Genomic DNA, 11,453 nt, shown 5'->3' on the forward strand with positions numbered 1-11,453 from the left:
ACATGTATTATTTTGCAACTTCTACTAAATTCAAACAATTTACTTTTCAGTAGAACTGTTCAATGATCATGGCCTTCTATATAAATAAAGACATCCATTCATTACAGTCAGGCTTTTCCCTAGCAACAGAGGACAAGGGACATGTCAACTACAGGGGGTCATGCGATTACTAAATTAGCCATCAAAGCACATGTCCCGATACATCCCTGATGGCAGGAAAGTCTCAAAAAAAGGGGACAACGTAGGGCGATGAGCGTCAACATTGGTGATTTTTTTTTTTTAGTTTATGTTGCAGGGTGCGCTGTAGGTTAAGCAAATTAAATGCTGAAACGTTAAAAATGGTAGGGAAGGTGTTACCGTGACTGCTTCTCTCATCACAACTTCATGTTTGCAAACTATATATTTTTTTTAATTAATAAAATAATAATAATTTTAAAAAAAGCCTAGTGTACAGTATAAGCAGTGTGATTTTAAATTAGTCACCGGTGACCCAGATTGAACTATTTAAAGGTGATTGACCGCAGTTCATTTTGGTCCGAGGATAGACCGTACCTTTAACCGTTAGAACATGTGAATGTCTGTAGATTGTTTTACTAGATCCAGGTCATGGTTCATATGAGCCAGATGTGACTTGTACACGTCTTAGATGCGTGAAACATGCCTAGGACCCTCTAAATTAGCCTGTGTATTAGTACGAATGGGGCTAATTTGAGCGTTTGCATCCAACACAGAAGCAGAGCTGTCAGTCATCAAATCCACTGTCAGACTGCGCCCCCACAATGCATTGTGGGGGCGCAAACTCGTTAACAGAGCGGTGACTGACAGCTCTGCCTCCGTGGGGGATGTAAGCGCATGGTATATACTGGAGTTGACTCTCCAAAATCAGTGTATACACACACACACACACACACACACAACCATTTACTTCCTAGAAACATCTAGTGCGACTTCTGATGTGAGCAGTACCAAATTCAAACATGGAATAAGCCATCTATACCTTTTACAAGTGTAGATGCTACGAGTTGATTACTTCTCTGTTAAAAAATAAATAAGTTGCCAGCAATCAAGATGTTTATGGTTGACCTCTATTAAATTACATGGGGAATTCCCTACCATTGCAATAAAAGATCTTCCTTGACAAACCCTAGTATTAAAATATTGCCTGTGTGAAACCCCCCCCCCCCGCACCTCCCCCCCCCCCCCCCACACAAAAAAACCTCTTATCCGTTTCCTGTAGACACACAGTCATACGTAGCAAGTAATAGCTCTCGGGAATAAAACACCTTGCCAATTTTCATTGAATAGTTCAATAGCTATTCAACATTGGGCCTCAAAGCCAAACTCCAACAACAGAGGCATCAACCTCCAAAGACCAAAAATCAATTCGATGTGTGGCTTTTGAAGCAAAAAATAATAATTTCAGTAGAAGAGCAGGGATTTATGTTTTAAAAAATAAAAAAAAAATATATCAGTGAGACTCCCTGTGTCCATCCTGGACAAAGAATATTTTAAACTTGAATATCTTTTAAACTTGGCATCCTATTTATATTAAAAAAACAGCGTTGGAAAAGGCAAGACTATTAAAGTAAAACATGCAACTAAACAAATGGTGATCAGGGCGGACTGCTGTTTTAATGTCAGTTTTGCGCATGCTCAAGTTAGAAGAACACTGATATGTTATCACTAACGGTAAACTAGTGGATTCTGGATTTAAAACAATACATAGTTTAGCACGATTAAAACGTTCTTGCATGTTAATTTGAGAATTGCCTACACTTCTCAAAGTTATTGTATAGATCTGCCAGGAGTTACAACCAAATTGGGGCATCCCTCATCTTTCTCTCTTTCAAAACTAAGGCTCTCACACATTTTAATCTGATCTGTAACTGTTATATACGCCTATAACATATCTTTAACTGTGCATGCAATTTCTTGTATATAATGTATAACCCTTTTCACTCACTGTAACTATGTACAGTATGTCATCATAATTCTATGCCCAGGACATACTTGAAAACAAGGTAACTCAATCTATTTCTTAAGTAATAATCCCTGAAGAACAGGGCATTACTGGCCAATAATGCCCTGTTCTTCGGGGATTATTACTATTATTGGCTAAATGTAGACTTTTTTCATAAATAATAGACACTTTTGTATAGTTAAACAGATTTTTTAATTAAAATAAAATGGTAAATACATGAAACCACCTCTATATACGCTTACACTGCAGCTATCTATATCCACTCACTGCCGCCCCCTCTGTGCACACACACACACACACACACACACACACACACACACACACACACACACACACACACACACACACACACACACACACACACACACACACACACACACACACACACACACACACACACACAGCACCTCCTCTACACTCAACACAGCACCTCTACACACACAAGCATACCACACACACATACACACTGTAGCTCTAGACACACAAAACAGCACCTCCTCTACACTCACAACACAGCACCTCCTCTACACTCACAACGCAGCACCTCTACACACACAACACAGCAGCTTTACACACACATGCTACACCCATAAACACTGCTGCTGACACACACACTACACCCATAAACACTGCTGCTGACACACACACACACACACACACACACACACACACACAACACACAACACAAACACACAACACAGCACCTCCTCTACACTCAACACAGCACACACACTGGAGCTCTAGACACACAACACAGCAGCTTTACACTCACATGCTACAACCATAAACACTGCTGCTGACACACACACACACACACACACACTGGAGCTCTATACACATACACAGTAGCTCTATACACACACAAACTGCTGCTACACATACAACAGCACAACACACACACACGCTGCAGCCACAATAAAAAAATGCAGCCACTTACTAAACTTTGCACTCTCCCCCACCACCCACCTCTACACACAACACAGCACAACACAGCACCTCTATACACAACACAGAACCTACACACACACACACACACACACACACACAGATATATAACACAACAGCACACACAAACTGCAGCCACAAAGAAACTGCAGACAGCCACTTACTTCTTTGCAGACTCTCTCCCCCCCCCCCCCCCCCCCTCTCCCGCTCCCGATTGGCTGGAAATAAACAGATTGAGAACTGCACTTTGCAAGCTGCTAAAATTCCGGGCATTACTGATTGGATAATGCCCGGAATTTTAACCAACCAATCAGAGAGCGGGGTTTTCAATAATGCCCTGAATTTTACTGCTTTAGCCTATAATTCCTGGTAAAACATTTTATAATTGCACCATCCCGACTCTTGCGTTCTGCTCAAGGATGTCTTCTCTCTACCCCCTTTGTATCTAAAGCCCTCTCCCGCCTTAAACCTTTCTCACTGACTGCCCCACACTCCTGGAATGCCCTTCCCCTCAATACCCGACTAGCACCCTCTCTATCCACCTTTAAGACCCACTTGAATGTAGAAGTAGACATAGAAATGCTATAGACGAACATGGCTGGTGACAAGGAAAGAAGGCGGCTTGAACTTCAGCCTTCTCTAGCTTCTTCACCTACTTTTTCTTTTTGAGTGAAATTCCTACAGTATTTTATGGGAAAACCTGCATTAATTTCAGCTCTGGGGACCCCTTGCTTCCCGAGATACTTACATCCGTATGGGGTACCGGTAGCAGCTTTGGCTGGTCTGTCTGGGGCTATCAAAATGGCGGATTTAAGGCTTCCGTGAGACACGGTCCAATAGGAAGCCATGATGTCCTCCCTTGCGGCTTCCTAGTGGCCCAAGTGACAGGGAGCTGTAAACCAGCAGAGCTGCTACCGGCACCCCCTACTCAACTATGTATTTTGGGAAGCAGGGTGTCCCCTCAGCTAAAATTAACGCGATCCCTTGTTTCCCCATTAAAAAACAAACCAAACAAAAACACATGCTATGCTGCTTTAACTTAGTTGTATGCAAAATGGTTGCAGGATTGATATTCCTTATTTTAAAGAGTAGGATTCCTCTGAAGTCAATAGGGGCAACTGACAAGTGTACGCAGGTGAATGTGATGAAAATTAGTGCAACACAATGTCAATGAGGGTGAGCACAGCACAATGGGACTGATGGGACATGTTAGCAGGGGCGCTCAACTCCAGTCCTCAAGCAACCCTCCGCTCAACAGGTCAGGTTTTCAGGATATCAAGCTCAGTCGAACCACCTGTGCTGAAACTGGAATATCCTTAAAACCTGACCTGCTGGGGGCTTGCGGACTGGAGTTGAGCCCCCCTGTGTTCCCTGCCATTCATTCTAAATACAGAGGTACTGCGCCTAGGATGATAAAGTCCGGAGAGCGCAGCTTAAGTATGTAAGACAGTGACCCAACTGAAGTCCATGGAACATGCAAGATCTTGATCGTACCGACGTAGAAAAGGAGAAAATGATGACTGTAGAATTGGTGATCCCACTTGGCAGCCGATGTGAAGGTGTCACCTACCTCACACTCGGGACACAAGGATCCACTGAGAAGAATGTGGTGGATTGATGGATCGAAGTTAGGGCCTGTGCTTTGGGATGGTGTTGGGTTTTGTTCTTTATAGGATGGGTGCTGGGGGCGTCCGGTGCCTTATAGGATCAGTGTTGGGGGCGTCCGGTGCCTTATAGGATGGGTGTTTGGGGGGGTCCTGGGCTTTATAAAATGGGTGTTGGGGGGGGGGGGTCCTGGGCTTTATAGCAGTGACGCTCAAACTCTGTTCTCAAGGGCCACCAACAGGTCAGGTTTTAAGGATTTCCAGGCTTCAGGACAGGTGGCTCAATCAAAATAACAGCCACCTGTGCGGAAGAAGGGATATCCTTAAAACCTTACCTGTTGGTAGCCTTGAGGACTGAGTTTGAGCATCACTGCTTTAAAGGATGGTGTTAGGGGGGGGGGGACCTGTACTTTGTGGGGTGGGTGTTAGGGGTGTCCTGTGCTTTGTGGGGTGGGTGTTAGGGGGGCCCTGTGCTGTGTGGGCTGGGTGTTAGGGGGGTCCTGTGCTTTGTGGGATCGAGTGCGTTTAGGATAAATGTGCAGGAGCCGCTTGAGGATTGGATATATGATAGGGCAATACAAATATACACAGCTTATGTATTTCATAGCAACTGATATATAAAAACCCAAGAAGATGATATAGTGATATACAGCGGGCCCCTTCTGCACTCACCTCTGGAAGACATTCCACAGGAAGGACTGGTCTTGCATGTTGTTCGCGGGGGGGCGATGCTGCTGTGGCTGCTGTGGCTGCTGCTGCTGCTGATAATAAGCCATCTCCAGCGGTATATACACTGTATAACAGATCAATTACTGGATATTCCGGATAGTGATCCCACAGGCACCGGAGTGAGTGCAGGGAGAGGCTGCCTGGACGTGTGCTGCTCAGTGACTCAGTGTCAGCTGACTCCTTCCTCTCCCTGACACTCAAACCCTCCTCCTCCTCCTCTCTCCTGACCTGAGATATTTCTTTTCTGCTCCCTCTGTCTCCCTTCTGCACTCCCCACCTCTCTTTTCATGCACACACACACACACACACACAACCCGGTTGCAGCTGCTCCTGTCACCCCGGAAGGTATTAACCAGCCTCTGTCACTCCCATACACTGCCACTCCTCCACTTCTCACATTTCACCATCACTTCTTCCTCTCCCCCCTCATTTCCTTCTTCTTGTGCACTTGCTTGCTCCTCCTTCTCCGGATATCTCCCCCCACATCCCTCTCTCACAACTCATTTTGACATCTTCCTTCAGTTTTCTCTGCTGCCTCCCCCTCCTCTCTATAATCTCCCTCCCTCTTTCTCCAGTTCCCCCTCTTTCCTCCTAAATTTCACCCTTTCTATATTCTCTTCTCCTCCCAGATCTGCCCCACTCCACCCCTTCCCTTGTTTGTTTTCCCCATTTTCCCTCCTCCTTTCATTCTTGCCCATCACTTTATACTCCTCCTCCTCCTTCATTACAGTATTCTTTATCCCCCCTCACCACTGGCAGGACCCCAGATGTTCAGAGGTTGAGCAGGACCTCCCCTCCTCCTGGACATGAGGTCACCTGGACTTTGCACATCACATCTGGTCATTTCTGGTGTCCCTCCCCTGCAATCTCCAGGTAGCCGGCCAAAGAACAACATTTTGGGAAGATTGGGCTGGTTTTGGTTTCTTTTGAAAATAATGACAAATGGCATTTCTTGGGGGGTGGGTGGGGGGGGGGGGCTCTGAATGGGGAAGTGTTTTCTTCCCCTTTATCCCACCCTGTCCTTATCAGAGAACCATTAAAGTTAGGGAGAGATGAGGAGGGGGGACTCTGTGTGATCAGCAAGGAGCTAGTACAGCCAGTCAGTGGAAATCAAACCCCTCCCAAATCTCGGCGCACCATGTTTACGTTACATGTTTTGAAAAGTTATTTGAAAATACTTGTAGGTGACGGATTATGCTAAAAGACATCAATCGCCCAGATGTAACCCAGGGAATGTCACTGCCATTCGGTCACTCTTGGCCTATCTCTGAGTCACACATGCTTCCGGGAGGCGACCGTCAAATATAGACAACAGTATTTAATATTTACCTGTGATATACACAGTGTGGTAAGAAAGGCATCAATCACCCAGATGTGACCCCATCGTCACTGCCATTATATACACTTTGGTCCTAAAGGAGTTTGCATTGTACACTTTCCCATTACCCTTCAGAAGAGGATGTGGGCATTTGGGCACATTTTTATTAAAAAAACAGTTGTACTGAGCATGTTTTAAAAACCCGGAAACCGACAGACCCTTTGAGGATGACATAGTCACTAGGGTATGTCATGGGGCACTCAAAGGGTTAAGAAATCTCTGTATTTTTATTTTATCTTTGCTCCGGAGATAAGCGTTTGAAATGCTAAGTGTCCGGGAGGTTAAAATGGAGTTCTCCCCAGAGCCCAGTGCAGTCGAAAGGTTAACATGAAAACCTCAGAAGCTAGAGGTCATGTTTTTTAATACAAATGCGCGCTCGGAGGCAATATACTAACATTATGAGTTAAAGGATCAACCCAAGTCGTTTTCTTCATTTTTTAATACAGGGTTGAAGCTGGGGCTCTGCGGAGCTGAACCCCCATTCATTTCAGCTCCGGGGCCCCCCTGCTTCCCGAGATATTTACATTGCAGTTTTCAGCTCCATCGTCACATGGGCCAATAGGAAACCGCACCTGATGACATCACAGATTCCTATTGGCCCTCAGGGTCCGGGAGCATTGAAAAGCAGCCATATAGTGTACCAAGGAGTGGCTACCGCACCCACTAGGGAGGTAAGAGCCTTCAAAAGCATGGTGTCCCCAGAGCTGAAATTAATGGGGGTCAGCTCCGAAGACCCACCAACTTCAATCCAGTATTAAACATTTTAAGATAAAAAACACAACGGCTTGGACTTCCTATTTAAACTCATAGGCGTATGGAGGGATTTGTTGCTTTAAAGGGAAACAATATGGCAACTGATGGGGAAAATGTCTATATTCCTCAAAAAGGTGAGGGGGGTGAGAGGGGAATGACAGGAGGGGGGTAGAGGAGGGAGGTGATAGGGGAGCTGAAATTAACTACTCCTTTAAAGTAGCAATCGTGCTAAACACAATTTTTCTGCATTTATTTGACTTAGTGATCTCTTCTTGCCCTTTGCAAAGCTGTTTTCCTTTCTTCTTTTTGGTGCACCGATCAGGAGATAGAAAGAAGCCTTTGAAGTATTAAGTGTCTGGAAGGTCAAAATGGAGCTCTCCCCAGAGCCCAGTGCAGTGTAAGGCTAAGGCCCCGCTCCCAGAGTCGCGCGTCCGCACTGCAGACAGGCGGTGCACTGACATACACAGACCGCGATATGCGGTCTGTAGGGAGCGGGGGCCGGAGCGGGAGGTGGGCGGGAGTGGGAGGATTGAAAGGGGGGGGCGTGGCTTGAGCGGAGGGACCCGCTACTCTCCCCCCCCTCCCTCCACGGGCTCGGGCTGGAGCTGCTGATTGAAGGTAAGTAAGCAACACACACACGCAGGCGCACACACACGCAGGCACTCATACACACACACAGACAGACAGAGGCAGGCACTCACGCACTCAGACACACACACACACACACACACACACACAGACAGGCACTCACGCACTCAGGCACACACACAGACAGGCACTCACGCTGCTGTCACTCCACACTCCTCCCCGCTCCCCGAAGCCTCTCCTCCCAAAGCCTCCCCTCCCCATTGGCTCACAGCCACACCACGTGACGCGTCAGCGCTAGGGATCACCATTCTCTTGTGTCCCCTAGCGGCTGACGCACCACAGTGTGTAGTGCGCTGTGCTGCCAGGGGGGACCGGGACCGGCTCGGGAGGATTCCCCTGCTGGTGGGGAACTCGCGTGTGGCCGCCCGCGCCAACGAGCGCAGCGGGACCGAGGCCTAAAGCTTACCATGGTATCCTCAGAAGCTAGTTATTTAAAAAAAAAAAAAAACCAGCACATGTTTAGGGGGCAAGGTACTGACATTATGGGTTAAACTCAATAGCTTCTGGACGAGATTGATGCTTTCAAGACTATATAATCTGTATTGTGGAGGAATATATTTTTGGTTATTTAGTGGTGAAAAATGTATGAAGCAGTGTTGTAATCCTATAATATTCTTAATGTTAATCAAGGACACTCATTATTAAATACAATGTACAGATATGGTTTCAGAGGCCTATTTTATTGTATATCAGATTGAATTCATCATATGTCCTTTTTTTTTTTTCTTCAGGTGCCCTTTTTCTATGCAAGAAATGGCGGGTTACAGAAAATGGAATGCTATTTGTTGGAAATTACTCAAAGAGATTCACTGCTGCCTCCCCTAAACCGACAGGGATCTTCAATGCTGCAGCTGTGAACACAGTATGTGTGTCATTTATATCCTGAAGCCCGGAGTACCTGTGTATTACTTGGCAAGGAAAAAGTCCAGTGGGACTTCAGTTCTGATGAAGAAAACTTAATTCCCCCCCAAATATTACAAGTTTCCCATTAACTTTCCGTGGAGAAATTGTTCAGCAAATCTAATTAGACTTTCTCTTCACGGTGTGTGAAAAATATAAGCAATGAAGATGGAGGAGACCACAGCATTTTGGAAGCTCCTTCAGCAGTTTTTCCTGAGGACACGAGTCATGTTCACTGCCGCATTCCTCCTCCGAGTTGCCCTGGTCGTATACGGAGTCTACCAAGACCAGACCATGGTGGTGAAATATACAGATATTGATTATCACGTTTTTACAGATGCTGCCCGATATATCACGCAGGTAACTATTGGCCTCACTCTTTCATATGGTGGCAGACACATCTGGGATCTAGCATCCTGGGGCAGTTGCATATGTCACAAGCCATAAAAACTTCTGGAATGAGAATGTGTTGCCCCCCCCCCCTTGCACCAATCCTACCTATTCCAGTACAAGTTATACCAATGAACTGTGCTATGTTTAGTTATCATTGCGTTCAGTCACTTTATTTTAAGTTGTGTATTAAAAGTTAGGTTTTAACATATACATTTCACCTTGCACTTCAACTTGACGCCCATATTTACTCACTTGAGTGCACCTTTGCAAATAGGTGTATTTGCACCTCTTTGCCTCATTTAATTTGTGTACCATATTCACATATCCACAGGGGTACAGTGTGGGTTTTATTACCATTAGATTGATCCTCATTTCTGTAAGTGTTATCCTAAGTGGACTATCTCTACAGTTTGGAGGTTGTGTTGGAATGAGAACTTACCTTATTTCTGGCGTGTTGTTGCACTGCGAGAATCAGTAACATGACTTGCAGGAGGCCAAGAAAACCCACAGAATGGTCAGCGGCTGGGAAAATGTGTTTAGTTTTCTATCGTCCTGGTAAACCCCCTTTGATTAGTATTGCAACGGAGAAGTTTGAAGATGTGCTTTGGTCACTTGCAGCCTTGTGTGGTTGCTTCCAACAGATGTAGCAAGACCTACTGTCCCCAGCGCCGCGGCCGAAAAACCACATTTGTTTTTTCGGCCGCGGAGCTGGGAACAGTGTCTGCTGCTATCGTGCTACGGGGGGAGGGGGTCCATGCTTCCGGAACGGACCCCCTGCAGCGTTAAACCGTCTGCGAGCTGCCGTGGCAAGACAAACAGTAAGTCTTGCTACTGTACATCTCTATGTCCATTTTTTAACACAATGTGACCTGTTACTGATGAAGTACTTCTAATGTGAATGCTATGACTTTAACCATTTTTTTACAGGGTTATCACATAAAAATAATAATAATAATATATATATATATATATATATATATATATATACTGTATATATATATATATATATATATATATATATATATATATATAAATATGTCACAACATGCAGTATGTACATGTAGTTCAGATATCACAGATGAACGATAATATTCAAGATCAATGCTTGCACACTTAAAATATTAGATGGTAAAATAAAAAAAAAATCGGTTTTGTATTTCCTTTCATTTTTGTATTCACCTATAGTTTACATATGGCCAATATTAATGCAACCGTGATGCGCTCCAGTGCGCCTTATACATCTGTGCTTTTATTCAACACTTAGGGGAGATTCGTTGAATGGTACCCTGCATTCGCACCTTGACTTCCACTGACTTGAATTTGGCTACGCTGCTTTAATGTGTCTCGCCCACTAGGTCCGGGGTGATTTCACCCCAGGGGGTGATTGAGATGGTGCTGGCATTTGTTGAAGATTTAATTTTTTGGAATATTAAAAATGATCAAAACTCGAGACAAACATTAATTTCCATTCTTTATTTGTAACAATGTATTACTTTTATTCTGTTAAAATAACACGTGGCTGATACATTGTGTAAAAGCTTCTTTATCTCCCGCCACATAATTGCGCGTTCGATAGGGATCCACTCATTATTGTCCATCTCTGTTCGTTACACGTAGTTACTAAAAATACAGGGCCCTATACTAAACTGCCCCTCGTTTCCAGATTTTAATTGATTAAAAAAAACAACAAACAGCATCCTTATTGATTTTTGGTGCTTTTATTTTTTAATCTAACTACTGGTATTTTTGCTTTGTACCTATGTTGTACCTGGCATATGAAATCAAAATATTGAAATGGTACCGGTACGTCATATATACAATTATTGGTGATTGGGGACCTTTCTGGTCCCCTAGGGGTGATTAGGGTACAAATGGTTAAGAACCCCTGCACTAAGGGCTACATTTTACAAAAGGCTGCGGCCTGACTTTTAAAGCTGCAGTTCAGTCTATATCCTGCATGTGTGTTTTTTTTAATAAATCAGTTCTGTAGTAAGAAATAATACTTTTAGCATTTTCTGTTTTAAAAAAAACAACTTTGAAAGACCAATTTTCTTGTATTCTATTTTAACAAGCATTTGCTAAGGCACTGCCCCTTCATGTCCTGTCACAAACCCAGGCACAC

The 11,453-nt window shown here is 44.5% G+C and overlaps 2 protein-coding genes across 4 annotated transcripts in view; one reads left to right on the forward strand and one right to left on the reverse strand.

Annotated features, from left to right (window-relative positions):
• PDCD6 (programmed cell death 6) overlaps positions 1-5,768 on the reverse strand; it is a 31,384-nt gene extending 25,616 nt beyond the window's left edge. Inside the window, exon 1 of one of the 2 annotated variants that reach the window (XM_075586041.1) lies at positions 5,203-5,768. In XM_075586041.1, the coding sequence (XP_075442156.1) occupies positions 5,203-5,306 (104 nt within the window). In that variant the 5' untranslated portion in view covers positions 5,307-5,768. The remainder of the gene's footprint in view (positions 1-5,202) is intronic. The other variant, XM_075586040.1, reaches the window with a different exon arrangement.
• PIGM (phosphatidylinositol glycan anchor biosynthesis class M) overlaps positions 5,294-11,453 on the forward strand; it is a 32,675-nt gene continuing 26,515 nt past the window's right edge. Inside the window, exons 1-2 of one of the 2 annotated variants that reach the window (XM_075586038.1) lie at positions 5,294-6,132; positions 8,770-9,298. In XM_075586038.1, coding sequence (XP_075442153.1) covers positions 9,101-9,298 — 198 coding nt within the window. In that variant the 5' untranslated portion in view covers positions 5,294-6,132; positions 8,770-9,100. The remainder of the gene's footprint in view (positions 6,133-8,769; positions 9,299-11,453) is intronic. The other variant, XM_075586037.1, reaches the window with a different exon arrangement.

This window comes from Ascaphus truei, chromosome 2, assembly GCF_040206685.1.
Source record: "Ascaphus truei isolate aAscTru1 chromosome 2, aAscTru1.hap1, whole genome shotgun sequence".
Lineage (NCBI taxonomy): Eukaryota > Metazoa > Chordata > Amphibia > Anura > Ascaphidae > Ascaphus > Ascaphus truei.